Genomic DNA, 17,766 nt, shown 5'->3' with positions numbered 1-17,766 from the left:
CACACGAATAAGTAATGTTGAGGTTTTACCTTTCAGTAACGTTTATTTTTCATGTATTCATCGCAATAATGATGGACAAATGAGGTGGAAAACAGAGGATAAGCACATGTTTGCTGAGCGTGAAGGAGAGAACTGATGCAGAACAGTTCAAATATTTGGGATCAATCCATCCAGAGCAATGACAGGAGCCAAAGAGGGGAGCGATGTCAGGGCGGAGGCAACCATGTTTTTAAATAAAAGCCATCTCATGTCTCAGTTATTACTTTAAATACATGTGTTTTCTTCTTCGTAGTATCAGTAGACAACTGATTAAATCATCTGAATACTAGAAGAAAATAATTCAGGATGAAAAAAGTCACTTATGAAATCATTTGGAGAAAAAAGGCAATTAAAAAAAACATTTCCATAAATATGGATTTATTTCTTTTGACCAAAGAACAACTCAATTCACTCAATGTACATTTTGAATAAGATGAAATTAAATACATTTAAACTTTTAAATGCAGCAAACTGTATTTAAAAGTTTATTTCAAAAATTAAAAGTCAAACAAATAGGGTGAATCAATCAGACGAATCCAAAAATGTTCAAGTATAGATCCCGAGGGACTCGAATGGTGCAAAAATGGGTCACTGTTTACACAGACGTTTGTCTTATTCGTGTTCCATCTGATCGTCCAGGCTGCTGATCTGAAAAGTAAATGAAAGAATGTGAAGAGCAGACTTCCTTTTCTGGCGTGGGAATGTTGCAGAGAAATAGCGAGACAAACGCTGCGTGGCCTGTTGTCAGAACCGAACCACCCTTTTGTCGTCACTTCCCTGCAGGCAGCAGCTGAAACTTCACAAACCCCACGCACGAGCGGGAAATCACAGCAGGCTGGACACGTAAAAAGCAGGTGATAAGAAAAGCCAAATCTCTCAACAGTCCACTGCTTCCACTTGGAAGATATTTTGGTGTCACAGATGGCGAAGTATCCATGCAGCGATGCAGGAGGAGACCAAAGAGGCGGTGACGCCTCAGGAGTTGTCGGAGGGAGCGTGCTCGAAGCCCTCGCTCTCCCTCACCAGCGCCCTCTCCAGGATGACTCGGCCCTCCTTGTAGCGCTGGCTCTCCTCCGTGGCGAACTCGTACATCCATCCCAGTTTGCTGTTGCAGTTCTTGCAGCTGACGTCGCGCACCATGTGTCGGCCCGTTAGCATGACTCGGTCCTGCACCTCGCTGTGCTGCAGATTCACCACCTGAGGAGGCGGAGACACCATCGAAAGTAATGCTTCAACTCTTCACCAACACAACGCTGCACGCTTCCACACCCAGCGTCCTGTCCTTCTGATCAAGGTCGGCTACCAAATTCAGATGCCAAACTCAATTCAACTTCTCTTTGAAGAGGAGCAGCAGCTCCACTCTGAGTCTGGACCTCATGACCGAGCTCCTCACCCTAACCTGACCTGCTGGTTCTAGTTCAGACTGGTCGTGGTTTCTAGAGATCAGTTCTTCAGAGAGATTTGGTGTCGTCACCGGCCAGTGACACCAACAGAAAAAAACAATCTGCAGAAATCTATCATGAAAACTGTGAAAAGTGTGACTGGCAGCAGGAATTCACCACTCACTGGTGTATGATTTCGTGACAGAATCTGTAAAACGATCCGAATGCTAATGAGGATTGTAATCCACTGTTTCCAGTTGCTCTCCAATATCCCTTGCAGAAAAGCAGGTCTGCCTCAAGAGTCTGTTCTGTACCTTGTTAAAGAGGAAAGCCCGACCGGTGGCCCCAGTGAAGCGGGTGGAGATGAGCTCGGCTCTGTTGGTCAGAATTGTGTCACAGTTGGCACAAGAGAAGAGACGGGTCCCGCCAATGTGATCCAGGAAGATGCGGCCCATTGTGCCCGATTCAAAACGCCTGTGGGACAAGAAGCAAACGGTAAGATGAATTCTCACAGTTATGATAAAGGCTGCTGTCTGCCGCTCCAGTTGAGCTTCATGACAGATCAGTCAGTGGACACTGGCCCAGCAGATCGACGAGTCTGGTATCTCCAGATCTGACCACAGCAGAACTACATACGGAGTGTCATTTAGTAGATTAGTCGTTTTCCTCTGTGTACTGAGATCAACAACAGAGTCAGACGTTTATCAGGCTAATAAGGGCGTGAGTTATCAAACGCCCCCACACATCGCGAGTCCCGGACCGCTGCGTTGCAGAGCGCGATTTTCCTGCAGCCCCCCGCTGCACACCTCAGTGTTCTGGGAGTTTGAGAAGTTGTCCGCCCAGACAGCCATCAGACCCTTTACTGCCCACCACCTATCAGGTTTGTGTGGAGTCGTGCTGGACACGGAGTTTCCAGCATCTAGCGCTGAGTCGCCAGAGGTGTGAAGCTCACCACCCGCTGACAGTATCCTGAGACAAAGTGCAGCTCTCCAGCGGGGATCAGGTCCGACTGGCTTGTGTTCACATCTCGGACTTCTGAGACGAAAGAGCCTTGCCTCGAGGCAGAACCCCTCGTGTGAAAGCGCCCTTAAGAGTGTACAGCTGGGTGGCAGGGTTTCCACTGAGCAGCTGCCACCGCTGTGCATCCAGGAAGTCGCCATACTTGGACTTCCTTGAGGTGTGATGTGAGGAATTCTCAAGAGCTGAAGCAGTTGAACATGAATAAATTAGAAACGCAGAAACCTATCACATCATATAGACCAAGAGATAAACATATTAAACATATTACCTAACAAGGAACAGGGAACCTTCATGATACATGGCACTTATTTTTATAACTGATAAAACATGCCCCTGTTCAACAAAACAAACTGGTTTTAATGCAGCTATAGAAACCAGGAATGCAGATTACAATGGATTGAGATCTCACAGCGTAGCATTGTTACCTTACAATCTTTCACCTCGATTGTCATAACATCCATTCATCTTAGCCTCCTTATTGAACGCGCTAGCACTGATACAGCCAGACTGAAGTGACGCGTTCAAACGAGCTTGTTTCTAAAGTAACGACGACCACAGGCAGAACTCGTGTTCCACTTTATAAAACATGGCTGGCCCTGAAGCTAACACGCAGAAACCAACAACGTAGAAGCGAAGCGTCCCCAAAAACACAGCACATCAAAGACGACAACCTGAATACAGGTGCAAATGTCAACAACAGTCGCTGCATTGTTCGCATCTCTCACCGAGTCTTCGCAGAACAACGGAGGCTTCGGTCGACGAAAGTGTTACACGATGTTCTTGTTGTCGACTGGAGTTGTAATGGCGTTTGTTTTGATGGAGCTTCACTGCTTCCGATCTGCATCTTCAAAATAAAACGAGACCCGGGTGAAATATATCATGGTCAGGCGAGTCAACCCCTATGTAAGTCTCCTCAGCTCGGTATGGGCCTCAGACAACTATCTACCTGAAATATGAAATGCAATTCGTTGAGCAGTGTGTGTCTTTGAGATAGCTCTGGCGAGAGGATTTGAAGTGCGCTTTTATTTTGAAGAACTGAGTCTGATCAAGCGTGTCTTGTAGTTGCACTCGTAAATATAGAGGGCAGCAGAGAGCTGAGTGTAAAACACTGGGGATGTTGCGGTAAATTCTACCTGGACAAGTGTTTTCAGTCAACATTCTGTCATGAAATTTGAGAGTTTAAACTGTAGTTCGGGTGTCGTATTAAATACAGTGCACGCAACCAAGCCCAGCTCTGTTTGCCTCAGCTCACTCGATCCGTCTGTTGGGAAGATTCAACATATTGATTCACTACATTGAAGCAAGTTACAAACAATCCATGTAGTAACCAGTGTCGCCTGTGTTTCAGGAAGAGAACGATGAAAAGGAAGGTTGCTATTTCACAGTGGACAGTCACATATAGGAGTGAGAGACATGGAAGCCGCTTGGTCACTTTGTTTTTTCAGATCAGGACAGGGGCGTTTTAGTATATCAGAATTCATGTCAGGGATTTTATGTCCTTAAAATAGTTGAGAAAGATATTGTTGCTCACACGCTGGTTTGTTAATGATCAGACTGCCAGGACGAAGATGCCATTATTGACGTGTACAAGCACAGGGCTGACTCAGGAAGTCAACACATGCATGTGACAGATTTGACTCCTTCTGAGCGCTTGTTCTGCAGATCTTGCAGGTGGCTGTTCCTCTATGTGTGTGGCCGCTGCATGTGGGAGGGGTTGCCGAGTGAGTGAGGTCTCTCCAGAAGTGAAGAGGTGCCCGCGTGTCCAGCTCTGAATGTGCGCTTCTGTGCAGTTTGGCTGTGACAAAGTCATAAACCAAGTCACGCTCTGTCCCAGACTGGCCTCATCCCTGTCCCAGCTCCAGCCCACAACAGGACATCAAACCCTGGAGTGAGCGCTCCAGCACCTCCCCTGTGACACTCTACCACGGTCCAGTGTGGAGACAGGAAAGGTTTTACACCTCAATATGAAGAGAAAAAACAGTCAGTAAATGTAGCTAACGGGACACGTCTGCATACAGAGGCTGCGTTGTACACAATAACAAAGCGCCGCATGGGTCAGCTGATCGGTCTGCGCACGTTATGTTTTTTTCCACCTTTTTTCGGGGGTGAATTTGTTCGAATTTGTTCGAATTCCGGGACGTTCGAAAACCGAGGTACCACTGTAATTTGTTAAGCAATTCTGGGCCAGATTTTCCGCCACATGCCACAGCACGACTGAAACGTTCTATACCGCTTGGCTCCATATGATGTGATGACATGATGGATTGGGAGGAGAAGTGAACATGTTGTTCATCTGAGCATGTTAAGAGATTAGCCCAGATCGCAGAGATATAATGGGAGCTTCAGCTGCAGGTTCATGCAGAGTTAACGGCCTTGAGGGAAGATAAGAGCGTGTAAAAGCCGGACCATCTCATATCTGCAACTCTGCAATCGTGACTGTGGAATGCTTCGATGCTCCGGGGAGCGAGGGCCGCTGCCAACTTCATCTATAGATACATAGAATTATGATATAGAATTGGACGACAATTCTCATCTGTCATGAAATCAGTTATGAAAGCAACTGGTGAGTTGTTGACCTCACTGCTGAGCAGCCCCACGATCGGAGGATACAGCAGATAGTTGAGGTGAGATGACACGATAAGATTATTAAGCAAGGCCATAACCTTTACCTGGCGACACTCATTTCTCCTAAGTCTTTGAAAAGCCACACCATGTAAAAATTGAACATGATCATTCCCTTATTGACTCACCCATCACCTCTCTTCATCTTCTGCCACTACCCTGAATGATCCCTCACCCGCTTCTCCTTCATCCGACACTCACTAACCCTATGTTGTTTCCCTCAATTTAAGTATGTGATAAACATAATCCATGCAGCAACCAGTGTTGCTTGTGTTTCAGGCAGAGAATCGTGCCTCCAATCATACATACATTACGTTACGAGATGTGGTCCGATATTATAGACACCTTTGTCTCCTGTATCAGTGAAACTGTTTTGGAATTATGAAAGCCAATGTTGATTATATGACTTGTCCTTCGAAGATGTTGCCCCTCCTCTGATACACATTTACAACAGGCGACCAAATGACTGATAATGCGCGGCATATCACGAGAGACGGGTCACATACGGCAGGCGACTTGAAGAGACGCGCACGGGGCGAAGAAATCCTCGTATGACAACCATGCTTCCACGGCTGCTTGTGTTCTCTCTCCTGGGAGTCACATGGACTTCCGGTATGATGGTTTTTAAACACGTCTGCGCAACTGTGCAACAGAATGTACAATGTTCCGTTACTGCTGTGAGTGAAGTGTGCGAGAGAGCAAACATAATGACATCTGTGTTGTTGTTTTTGCAGCGGCTGAGCTGCCTTGCTCGAAGATGTCCCCCTCTCAGCCTAAACCAACCAACGGTGAGTCCTTCGTTTACATCCTAACTAGTACATTTCTTCTGTAAATTGGGGTGAAACAATTATTTTTAAATGGATACATATTGTTCACTGTATCCGTTAATCCATTAAATCAGTCCATTATATGTTTTTGGCAAGTTAATATTTAGTTTATTTAGCATTCTTTCATTTAACTTTTATGTCTGGGTCTAGAAAATAGGTGCAACAATTTCTTTTCAAGTAGAAAAAAAGCTCTGTTGAAAGGTTAAAAAAAAAATATATATATATAATATATATAATATATAATATATATATATATATATATATATATATATAGAGAGAGAGAGAGAGAGAGAGAGAGAGAGCAAGTAATAAATGTATTTCAAAATACTCTATAAAACTACTCGTCATGACGGTAGTTCGCATATTTAACGGCGTGGTTGATCATAAAAAATAGCCATGTTGACAGTAAAAAGGGTGGAAACAATAAGCAAATGCAATTATTTATGATGCTCGACCAGGTTTACAATATCACATGATTGCTTCAGATTATATATTATATTACAGAACTCCGTTTTTAAGGGACTGAAATGGGATTCCGTTTTTGAAACACAGCTATGTGAACTTCGCGAGGTATGGCGTCGCGCCAGCATCGTTAGCTTTCGCTGCTAACATGCTAACAACATGCGACACGATGAAGAGTTGAACGTAACGAGTGGACTGTCGTGTGGGTTCGAACCGAGACTCGCAACATCATTTCCGCTCAAATGCTCGTGCAGGACTCAACTCTGCGTTATGTAAAAGTTGATTTGGTGTCCTTCTGAAGACGTGAATTGATCTGGTTATCGGAGCGTGAATTTTTCAGGTTCTCTAGTGTAGTGGTTATCACGTCTGCTTTACACGCAGAAGGTCCTGGGTTCGAGCCCCACTGGAACCAGAGTGTTTGCAAGCCGCTGCTCAGCCTAAAACTGACGAAGCAAAATTTGTTTTCTAGTCAACCACCTCCGACCTGCAGACGTGTCGGTGTTTTCCACTGTGAATCTGCAGAGGTGAGTCACTTGTTCCACCTCCATGGAGCTTCATCGAGGCTGTGAAATTGAAGCCTGTTATTTCTTCCCCAGTGAGATGTCCACTGTCGTGTCAACACTCCTCGGTAACTGGCCCGAACTTCAGCCTTACATTTCCTTCTTGCATCTGCTTCAACTTTCACTTTCTTTCTCTCAGGGTTTGCAGAACAATCATATACTGATATTAGTGATTGTATTCCCAGCAAGAGTCCTTCATCGTGGCCCTGTTGATTGAGTCATGACTTCACTTTACTCTCCAGTGAACCTGGACTGCGCTGCTTATCTTCTGCGCGCTGATAACAAACAAACTGAACCTCAGTACGTTCACATCGCGGTGTTTTACTTGCCTGTGTTGCTCGGTGTCAGCCCGCTCTCACAGCAACAGCACCAGCTGTGCTGACATCGAGCAGCGAGAAACTTTATATAACTTTCACTCAGCCTTTGTTAGTGAAGCGAATCCGCAGTTTATTGGCAGATAAAGGGATTCAAAGTGTGTGACACCTGACCCCTAAACAGAATCAGCCTCATTCAGTTTTACTGCTTGGATTCAATGACTCTGGAACAAGTCGTTGTGGAAAGTAATTCACGCCGGTTGTGGTAGTTGTAGAGCAACTGTAGCAGTAGCAGTCACCGCGGTGGAAGTGAGCGTTGTCGCGGTGGTATAGGTCACAGTAAAGGTGGTATTATTTCTGGCTTTCACTTGCAGTAATGTTGTGGTCGTACAGTATATATAGCAGTCATGGAGCTGGCAGAGGTAACAGCTGATCTACCAGAGGTGTGGACGTACGCTGTGTCGCAGGTTTCACTGTGGTTCATGTCTGAATTCCAGAGCTGATGGCTCTGAGCAACCCCGCCCTCACCAGTGCTCTGGATGAATCCCACCTTCCCTCCTCTCTGCACCAGCCGAGGTACTGGCCCAAACCCCCCTCATGACTTTGCATCAAATGACCAACTCCTCTCACTGATCTTGGCAGACTGTTGGAGCGAGCAGAACAGGCGGCTGCGTCTCTGCAGAGCTACCAGGTTGGTGTGGAGCATCACCTCTCCCTCAGCTGTGTGTTTACTTTCAAACTTCACCCACTTATTTTGTGCAGGATGTTTGGAAACTGCTGCTTCTCTTCGTCCCAGTGGATCAGCTCTGCGTGTGCGAGCAGCGGCAGGTAAAGGATTGGAGCCGTAATGATCCACAAACCTCTGGTGACCTCGTGTGTTCCCAGGCTCAGTCGGTGATCCAGTCCGTCGCCTCGGAGGTGGACCATGTCCTGAAGCTCCTGCAGTCTCAGGTACGCAGCAGCTCCACTCACCACCGAACACACTTTCAGACACAGCCTCATCCTTCAATTCTGTTGCAGCTAAAGCAGACCATCGTCAGTGTTGCATTATGGGATGGAGCGGGCGACACGAGCCGGTGAGCGACCTGGAGTGATGACAACAGACATAAAGTCTCTTCTGTTTCTGAAATTACAACAGCAAATGAAAGGATAGTCAAATGCTACATTCACATTAAGCCGCTTCAGTCCAATAAGTACCTCAAAAAAATAAAGAATTCATGAACAAATCACGATAATAAACACAATTTGATCACATAATAGCCTCCACCAATCACAGAATGCATTTACAAGTGGAGCACTAACAGCACACCCGGTCACATGACCGCCTTCCACAGTCAAATCACTGAGTATTATCTACTTTCATGTGACTATAGAGACAAAATGTACCAATGTTTTGAGGGATTCGTATTCGTTCCCTGCTGCTGGTCTCTTCTTCTGGTCTCCTCTTATTGGTGCGCTGGCACGCTACTGCCACCTGCTGGCCGTATCAGGTCATTGCATGCAGAGTATTATTAATGCAATTTGTTTTAGGAAAAAAGATGGAAATAATATTGTATTAGAAAATCACTGTATGGTTGGAAATGAGCTTGTCTTTTTCGTTATTTTCAGATTTTACCTTTCGTTCAGGTGTTCATGTGTTTGAAACCTTGATGATCACTTACTACTGTGGAACCAATCTGATCTCCTCAGTTCCCTCTGTACTGTACTGTTGAGACTTTATGGATCAACTTTATGTTACAGTGACAGCTTTGATTTATTTTTTCGTCTTTATCGTCGATGAGTGTTTGCTTCTGATTTCAGCTGTAAACAGTTAGTTTTATCTCGGCCTCAGTCAAGATACTGACACGGAAGTCAGTTTACAGTCTAAAGCATGTGGCTATGAACCAAACGCTTTGACAGCTGTGATTTTCTGACAGCTGCACATCCAAGGTTTGATTGTCGTCTGATGCAGGAGCTGTGCGTGTGTGGCGTCGCAGCAGGAGGGAGAGGTCAGGCTTCACAGGGCTCTGCTGACTCAGGCTCTGCAGGTGCGTCAGATGAATTTGGACATGGGAACTCGATGGAACAATCATTTCTGCCTGTCTTTCCTCCATCTGTGCTCTCCTCTCTTCTACCAGGAGTCGCTGGAGCAGCTACTGGTGAGGAATCGCTGGTACGGCGGCGATCGAGAGGACTTCGCTGTCGTCCTGCAGGACTGGCCTTTCACCCTGAATCTCTCGCCTGCTGTGAGTTGTCATTCTCTCATTCTTCTTTTCAACGTGACTTAACAATGCAGTACAAACACAAAAGAACTGCTGAGACGTGAAGATGAGATCACAGAATAGTCAAATGCAGCACTTTTCACAGTGCAATATCATTGATGAGATGTAAAATAAATCAGCAGGTCACCGATAAAATATATTGAGAAGGAGAAACCAATGGTTGAAGCGGGACATTACTGTGTTGTTTTGAAATACAGATCTAAACTTCCTTGGTTTTAGGGATCAAAGACGGCCTCTGACCCTCGAGAGGAAACTGAGCGGCTGACGGTGCAGCTGTGGACCAACCTGGTGTGTAGTTCTCCAGATGTATTTACCAGACAAAGGTGTTGAAATGGCTTCGTCCCTGACTTGCATGGCATTTCAGCTCCAGCCGACCACTGGAAGCGACTTGACGGATGAAAACGGACACTTGATAAAACTGCCGTGTCCCACTGAGGTGAGAGTCCGACTGAACTGCAGATGCTGTCACGTTAGATTCAGCTGCTGGTGAACAGGTCCTACGTTGAGGGTGCTGGATCACACTCTGTGATTCTGAAGGCCATTTCATGAAATTGCACCGTAAAAGAATGTTCTTCCTCGCTTCCTCTTCCACCGTTGCAACGTCTCATCCTCGCTACATTTGCATGTTTGTCGCACTGTCTTTGTGGGGACCTCTCATTGACATAAGCCCCAGCCTCTGCCCCTAAACCTAACCCTCCAAAACACATGGCTCACCTGAACCAGGACTCTGCACCAAACTGAAATTCAATCATAATGACCCTTTTATTTTCAAGTTCTAACCCACAAATTGAGGTTTAACCTTGTGGTGGCAAAACGTCCCCACAAGGAAATTGTGTTTCCAAGAAATGGCACACTGTTTGACAAGCAGTTGATCAGTTAGCTAAATCGATTTTGCATGCATGAGATGAACGTGTTATTGACAGCATGTTGTGTTGGAATGCACTGCTCTCCTCTGTCTCGCAGGAGCGACCGTTCCTGAGGACAGAAGGAAACTCTCCGTCGCATCACGGCGGCCAGTCCTCACCGCCTGTGCCCCATGTGAGTGTCACCTGCCAGACACCTCTCTTTATCAGTGGCCAGATTAGACGTGAGATCTCTGCGTTTCAGGCGACGGGAACAGAGATGCCGTGTGAAGACTTTGACCCCTCGCCGTCCTCACCGACCTCAGGTATCAGCAAAACACTGGAGGAAGCGTTGAGAACATCCAAATTTAGAAGAACCTTGCGCATTACGTTGATGATTATGATGATGGCATTGTTCTTGGACCTGGATGTATTTGAACTGCAGTTCATGAACTGAGGCCAGCGGACATTAAGGTGATCGGCGCCGTGGGAGACTCGCTGACGGTGCGTTTCTGCTCTCACATCTGAAGTGAACATCAGCTAAACCTGCAGAAATGATGCCTGCTTCTGTTCATGATGGCAGGCCGGCAATGGGATCGCCTCCAGTCCAAACAACATTTTGGACGTCTTGACTCAGTATCGAGGTTTATCCTGGAGGTGAGTTCAGCGACACCTTTAAAGCATCCTCTTGCTTCCGTGTACTGAGTGGTGTTGCCTGCAGCGTTGGCGGAGACGACAACCTGACCACTGTCACCACGCTGCCCAGTGAGTTTGATGAGACCTTAACTGACTCTGTATTAGCGCCTGGAAGTGAGAATGACGTTGCCTCATCAGACATCTTGAAGTATTACAACGCCAAACTGACGGGGTACTCTGTGGACACGGGCGAGCAGACGTCTCCTCAGGCCTTTCTCAACCAGGCAGTGGCCGGGGCCAAGAGCAAGTGAGTGAGCGATGCCCTGTGTTGTTAAAGAAATGATGACTTTGTTCCTTTAAGTGTGAAAAATGTGCTCATAACCACGACATGGGAGCAACGTTCAGCCCTCAGTTTGAATGACTCCTGTTTATTTCTTATGTTCTTCGTGCCTGCAGAGACGTTCCACCTCAGGTCCGAGCGCTGGTGGCGAGAATGAAGAATGACACTGTAAGTAAGAGCGTTGCCACTTCATTGTCCTGGTGGTTCATGTTGTGAGACGCTCTGTCATTGATTGAAAAGTTGCCTATGTGGTATTCTAAAGTTTGGGTAGCATTTTGTGGCAGTGGGGCTGCTGCAGCAAGACAGTTGTGGCTTCAAATCCAGCTGGAGGCACTCATCCAAGTGTCTGGCATAGGCTCCCTCAGTAGTGGAAGAAAATCAACTCATATTTCTTTATTATTTGGATTTGTTTTTCAAATTATTTTAGCTCCAAGTTAAAGTCTTTCAAGTCTTATAAAAGAACAAAACATGGTAAAGACTTATCACACTTTGTTGTGGCATTAACACACTTAAATCCTTTTTAAAAATCAATTTTATGGAATTATTTTTTCAACATAGCCTCTTTAGTTGATGTCCTTAAATTATTTCTGGCAGAGAATCGACTTTGAATCGGACTGGAAGCTGATCACTTTCTTCATCGGTGGGAACGACATCTGCGACCACTGCTACAACTCTGTGAGTCTTTATTTGTCTTTTTCTTAGTCGCCGTTTGCTCAATTTCTGCTCGATCTGCACACAGCTTCAGTTTTCCGTGGAGAACTACGTGCGACACGTCCGCGACAGCCTGGATTATCTCCACAGAGAGGTTGGGGTCCGAGGGGTTTGTTGCTCCTCCTTCATCACCAGATCTGAAGTGCACTTCTGCCTCTCAGGTTCCTCGAGCGCTGGTGAACTTAGTGGAGCCACTTCACATTCTCCCACTGAGGGAAATGCACGTCAACGCGTCAGTGAAATGTCCCACCTGGCTGGTCAAGTGGGTGCTCCTGATTCATATTCACAGCCAGAGTCAAGCACTGAACCGCTTCCCTCCTCCTGTGTGCCAGTATTCTGTGTCCGTGTGTGATCCTGCCCAAGCCCGACTCCGTCTCCCTCCAGAAGGTGGAGGAAATCAACCGAGATTATCAGGTACGACTTATCCACCTCTGCTCTGCTGCTGTGGCGCGTCACTGAGCGTCGCCTGCTTCCTCAGCGATTCCTGAACGACCTGGTGGAGTCGGGTCGCTACGACACTCGTCCAGACTTCACCGTGGTCATCCAGCCGTTACTGAGGGACGTGGTGCTTCCCAAACTGCCGGTCAGTACCAGAGAGTCTGAGCTCTGAGGTCTCGGCCTGAACATGACACGTTTTTGGACCTCGTGACAGAACGGAAGTCCGGATCGCTCCTTCCTCAGCGCAGACTGTTTCCATCTCAGCCAGAAGGCTCAGACGCTGATGGCCCGCTCGCTCTGGAACAACATGGTAGGAATAAACCCGCCCTCATGTTTGGCTCGAGGACACGCTTGACTGACACCAGGGCGTCTTAAGGTGTCAAGATGTCAAGTCAGGTATTAAAAAAAGCTGATTTATATGGTGAAATTCCAACAACTCCCCGCAGCTCCCTCCCTTTGTTTTTGTAGTTGACGGTTGTACTGCAAGTTAATTACACAGCTGACAAATACACTCTGTAGATATGTGTATGTGTGCACCTGCTATACTACTGAGGACCACCTCTTGGAAACACACCTGCTTGTGTAACCAACCTCAGTTATGTCGCGTGGATGTGGAGTCCTGGCCAGTGTTATGAGGCAGTGAAGGGATGAGTGGTGATGAAGCTTCATGAAACAGTGTCCAATCTGAGCCCACCAGTGGGACCCATCTGCCCAAAAACCTTAGCAGTTGAACGGCTGTTCCAGTGGAACCTCACTTCAATTTTACATACGTCAAGGCGTCATCACAGCGATGAGGCTTCATGAAACAGCGTCCATGCTTTCAGAGCCCACTAGAGGGCAGCCTTGCTTCAAAACTGATGTGAGGTTTCATTCAGATGTTTGGGCCTGAAAATGAGAACACTGTTTCATGGAGCCTCATCAGCCCATCACTTGTGATCAGGGTGCGTTTGCCAGGTGGACCTATTGGTGGCGCACCAAGAGATGCAGCAAGGTCTCAACCTGTGAGTCCCAACCAGTTCATGTGGAACTGCAGCCCCAAGCCTTTGTTTTTTCTGGGCTGAGTGAGGATGAAGGGATTTCTGAGCATCACTGTGGAGACTTCTGGGAGCTTCCTCGACGAAGAACCTGACTGACAGTGTTGACCGTGTTGTGTGGATCTGTGTGGAGTAACCTGGGCCTCTGTTCTGGTCACAGTTGGAGCCTCTGGGAAACAAAACGGCCAAGCAGGAGTTTTCTACTGACCTCGGCCTGAAATGTCCAACGAAGGTACGACAAACAAACAACGTTTGACACTGACATGGAGTCACTTCTGTTGATGGCATCCACTTCCCATTTGCCTTTGCCCTCAGGCCTCACCGTACATCCGAACCTTTCGCAACAGTAACTACACATATGCAGCTCCGAAACCTACACCCGGACCTGTGCCGGTATGTGTCATACCACCCCACAACTCAAGGGCTTAAAGGGTGTGAACTAGCGGTGGGACTCGATTCAAAAGTAATTTTCTGGAAGTGCTCCCGTGGAGAACAAGTCTGAAAACCTGTCACTGTCCCAACGAAAACTTTCCGTCCATCAGCACAATCTCACCGGTCTCCTTCATCATGTTTTGTTTACGACCTGGAATCGTTGATACTGGATTAATCTGTTATCAATTAATGTCATTAATCAAGTCAAAGTCTCCGCTCCATGCTCTGCGTTTCCTGTCACCAGAACTGGGGGAGCGACTTCTCCTGCGTGGACCTGGCGCCGTCCGCGTCTGTGCCGAGCTCAGGTGAGGCTGCACTCACCGGCCGTGGCCTGGGGCCACACTCACAGTGCTACTGCCTGTGCTTCAGTTCACAGACTCAGACCAGCTGACATCAAAGTGGTGGCGGCGGTGGGAGACTCCACCACGGTGAGCTCCGCTCCTATCAGTCCTGCTCACGTCACTGAACTATGAACCAACCTAATCATCACTTTATCAGCCAGATACCTTTCTCTGCTGAGGACGGACATTTCAACTTTCTCTTCTGCCGTTCACGTTCAGTTGATACACAGTGAGACGTGAATGTCAAATGAGCCGCCGTTTTGTTGACAGGTGGCGACTGGAGCCAAGGCCAAGACCTTGTTTGACCTGAATAAAGAGTATAGAGGCGTCTCATGGAGGTGAAGCACCTGTTGTGAAGTGGAATAAAGTGAGCAACAAGATTGATTTCTGTTTTTTGTTTTTGGCAGCATTGGAGGAGATAAAACGATCGATGCTGTTACCACGCTGCCAAGTAACAACATCATGTTTCTGGTCTCTCCCTAAAGTGAGCGGTCTGAAAATATATTTTTTCCTGCAGACATCTTGAGGAAGTTCAACCCGTCACTCAAAGGCTTCTCCAAAGGTCAAGGTTCACGGCAAAAGGGCTTCAACATGGCAGTGTCCGGAGCCATGACATCGTACGTTGTGCGTCTTATTGTGTGATGTTTTGGTGCTGAAGAAAGGTCTGTGTCACAGGTCAATCCCCGCACAAATTCAAGAGCTCATCAAGGTCATGAAGGAAGACAAGGTGAGGGGTCGCCTGAGCCGGTCTCTCCTCGACACTCACTCTTCTCTTCCTTCTCAGGCAGTGAATTTTGAGCAAGACTGGAAACTTCTGACCGTCTTTGTCGGGGGAAATGATCTGTGCAGCTACTGCCTGGATCAGGTCAGTCACCCGAGTCAACATGGATCTGTACCGCGTGCAACTGAGGCTGGATTTGCTCTGCAGAGTAACCTGTCGCCTACAAACTACAGTCATCATCTGATGCTGGGGCTCGACCTGCTTTACCAAGAGGTGAACTCGCTACGTATAATCACAGCTTCAGTAGTTTGTTTCATTAGCATACATGCCAGTTGTTCTCTTTTTTTATGTCGGAACCAAAACATGGTTCCCTACAATACATTTTGAAAGGATTATTTTACTTTAATATTTCTATTTTTCTTACACAGTTTTACACTGGCATCTTGGCGAGCAACTCTCTGTGCTGTTAGCACATTTGCCAACACAATGAAAGTTTAAATGAAAGCGATGGTTTTGAGCCGTGAAGCACGTCTCTTGTGTCAGTGTCTGGTCCCTTTAAGCGTAATGCTTGTCGACAGGTTCCCCGGATGCTGGTCAATGTGGTGGAGGTATTGCAGATAGAGACATTAAAAAGAGTGAAGAAGAAGACCCTGGGCTGTTTGCTCTTGCAAAGGTTGGCCGTATTTATTGTCATCTGCAGCTAAAATAAGAGCCTTGTATGAGAGCGTGTGCTTTCACAGATATTCAATCAGTCACACGTGTAAACATAGTATGTGACCAATGTGGCTTTAGTTTTTGCATGTGATGCTTGAGAAATATCAACTGGACTGAAGCTGGAGACTGAGACCTGCTGCCTGTTTTAACAGGACGAGCTGCCCGTGTGTCATCAACCCATCTGAAAACTCCCCAGAGATGGAAGCTATAAAGCGTGTCAACAATCTATACCAGGTACCAGCTCTTTAAAAGACCTTTTCTTGGCAGGGTTTTATTGTTGTATTTGCTCAGAATGAGCTCCAGAATCTGATTTCTGGAGACCGCTACGAGGGGAGGGCAGATTTTGCTGTGGTGCTTCAGCCATTTTTACACAGCTACTTCATCCCACACGTCGGCGTAAGTGAAGGGCATCTTTATCGATGCAAATGAAGCAGACATTTGGAAGTAACCCTTTGCTTCCTCCAGGAAGGAGAGGCTGACACGACCTTCTACTCTCTGGACTGCTTCCACATCAGCGAACGAGCCCACGCTGAGATGGCCATCGGACTGTGGAACAACATGGTGAGCAGAGGAAGCGCGACACCAGTCACTGTCTGTCCAAACTACAATGAATGATCTGCCGACACAGTTGGAGCCTGTGGGCCGGAAGAAAACCTACAACGACTTCACGCATGACCGCTCCAAGCTTCGCTGTCCGTCTCAGGTTCGTGCGTCTTTGTATTATTTGCATCTGTTTGTGATCGTCTGTTAAAACTCGTGTTCATCTTGTTCACCAGGTCAATCCCTTCATCTTCACCAAGAGCAACAGCAGACCGACTCCTCCTGTGACCTCCACTACCAGTGCACCCCATTTCACCTCAAGCGCCGCGGCGCCGCCCTGCTCGACCCCGCTACCAGTCTGGGTGCCAGTAGTGGTGGGAGTAGTGAGTCTTATAGTTGGTGTCGTCATGACATTATCAGCCGTCTCTTGCTTGCATAGTCGGAAAAGCAAAAAAGACTCATCATTTCAATTGAATGGAACTTCGTTTTAAATGGTTCTGATGTCGCAGCGGCACATTGTGCGTTTTTGTGTTGCACACGAGCAGCAGTATGTTAAAAAGATCAAGTTTTTGTACGCGATCTTATTTATTAAATAAAAATGAAAGTCTCCGCCGCAACTGCCTGTCAGTCGCTTGAGCGCGAGCGCATTTGTAAAAGTTTAGTGATCACAGATGCGCTTTTTGTTCACTTTGAAGAGAAGAAGTGACCAGCTCGGGATCCAGAAGTATTTTTGTACTGTTTCCCAAGACGATCGAGTTTTTTTTTTAATGAAAATAGCCATTTCTGCAAATGTTTACGAAGGTTAGCGCGCGCTAGCTAGCTTCTATTCATTAGCAACCGGGTGTGTCTAGTCACATTTCCTCATTTTATTTATCAAATATTGCTCACAAATTTGCAATATATTATATGCTGGTGCTACGTTTGTATGTGTTGTGATGCAGCAATGACAAAAAAGAGGGGGGTTTTCACCGACGCCACAATTGGCATAGGAAGTAGGATGGAAACGTTGCTTAACCACCGGATGCGAAATGCTATATATACTATACTATACTTCTCAATTATTTTCTGTTGCGCCCTCCCACCACTGAAGTAGTAAATGTTTCACGCTCCCCAGTAGCAGCATTTGTCTATAAAATTATTATAAGTACAACATTATAGAAAATAAAAGATAAAGTAGAAGTCAACTTCCAATAAAGAATAACTTGATCAACATTGTTTTTGTCTGTCACAGAAAAGACTCCAAGTGCATCAATTTGCCTGAACTTTAAAGGAAATTACAATTACACTTTATTCTAGTATTCAAAAAAGTATGCCCCATGTTTTGAAAACAAAACTGAGGTGTTATTCAGATAGCTGCCTGATCCACAAGTACTGACTTTCCTCTGACAGCCTTTGAAATGACTCTCTCTAACAGGTGTAAGCTTTGGCAGTCGATGACACATGTCAATAATTAACCTTTTTCCTGGAAGTTCTTCTTCAGTGTTGATGCTTTATTTACGAGTTCATGGCAGGAAATGATCTGAAAGGGTT

At 46.4% G+C, this 17,766-nt stretch overlaps 2 protein-coding genes and 1 non-coding gene across 7 annotated transcripts; 2 read left to right on the top strand and 1 right to left on the bottom strand.

Moving 5' to 3' along the window:
• Positions 1–27: 27 nt before the first annotated feature.
• ypel5 (yippee-like 5) lies at positions 28–7,266 on the bottom strand. 2 transcript variants are annotated; one of them, XM_053880476.1, is made up of 4 exons: positions 7,242–7,266; positions 3,167–3,285; positions 1,736–1,895; positions 28–1,236 (listed from the first exon to the last, which is right to left on the bottom strand). In XM_053880476.1, the coding sequence occupies exons 2-4, from the start codon at positions 3,283–3,285 to the stop codon at positions 1,015–1,017; spliced, it is 501 nt and encodes a 166-aa protein (XP_053736451.1). In that variant the 5' UTR covers positions 7,242–7,266; the 3' UTR covers positions 28–1,014. The 2 variants fall into 2 exon arrangements, with proteins under 2 accessions (XP_053736451.1, XP_053736452.1); XM_053880477.1 differs by lacking the exon at positions 3,167–3,285 and having other exon boundaries at positions 7,242–7,265.
• Positions 888–17,599, top strand: LOC128767996 (phospholipase B1, membrane-associated-like). Of its 4 annotated transcripts, none has more exons than XM_053880461.1 (43): positions 888–1,916; positions 5,518–5,675; positions 5,798–5,851; positions 6,822–6,876; positions 6,949–6,980; positions 7,724–7,802; positions 7,869–7,917; positions 7,989–8,054; positions 8,112–8,177; positions 8,247–8,302; positions 9,178–9,253; positions 9,344–9,451; positions 9,707–9,775; positions 9,852–9,923; positions 10,451–10,525; positions 10,595–10,655; positions 10,775–10,833; positions 10,913–10,986; positions 11,051–11,094; positions 11,164–11,272; positions 11,422–11,473; positions 11,900–11,980; positions 12,045–12,110; positions 12,178–12,278; positions 12,349–12,430; positions 12,495–12,599; positions 12,669–12,764; positions 13,649–13,720; positions 13,804–13,881; positions 14,165–14,225; positions 14,290–14,348; positions 14,532–14,599; positions 14,669–14,712; positions 14,779–14,878; positions 14,937–14,988; positions 15,046–15,126; positions 15,190–15,255; positions 15,561–15,655; positions 15,849–15,930; positions 15,988–16,092; positions 16,162–16,257; positions 16,325–16,399; positions 16,473–17,599. In XM_053880461.1, exons 2-43 carry the CDS (start codon positions 5,615–5,617, stop codon positions 16,725–16,727), a joined length of 3,237 nt encoding a protein of 1,078 aa, XP_053736436.1. In that variant the 5' UTR covers positions 888–1,916; positions 5,518–5,614; the 3' UTR covers positions 16,728–17,599. The 4 variants fall into 4 exon arrangements, with proteins under 4 accessions (XP_053736436.1, XP_053736439.1, XP_053736438.1 ...); XM_053880463.1 differs by lacking the exon at positions 888–1,916 and adding an exon at positions 4,800–5,065; XM_053880464.1 differs by lacking the exon at positions 15,988–16,092.
• On the top strand, positions 6,692–6,764 carry trnav-uac (transfer RNA valine (anticodon UAC)). The gene has a single exon. It is a non-coding gene; the product is annotated as a tRNA-Val (tRNA).
• Positions 17,600–17,766: the final 167 nt, after the last annotated feature.

Source organism: Synchiropus splendidus, chromosome 12, assembly GCF_027744825.2.
Source record: "Synchiropus splendidus isolate RoL2022-P1 chromosome 12, RoL_Sspl_1.0, whole genome shotgun sequence".
Taxonomy (NCBI): domain Eukaryota; kingdom Metazoa; phylum Chordata; class Actinopteri; order Syngnathiformes; family Callionymidae; genus Synchiropus; species Synchiropus splendidus.
The sequence above is the reverse complement of the archived record's forward strand: the minus strand, read 5'-3'. Positions and strand labels throughout refer to the sequence as shown.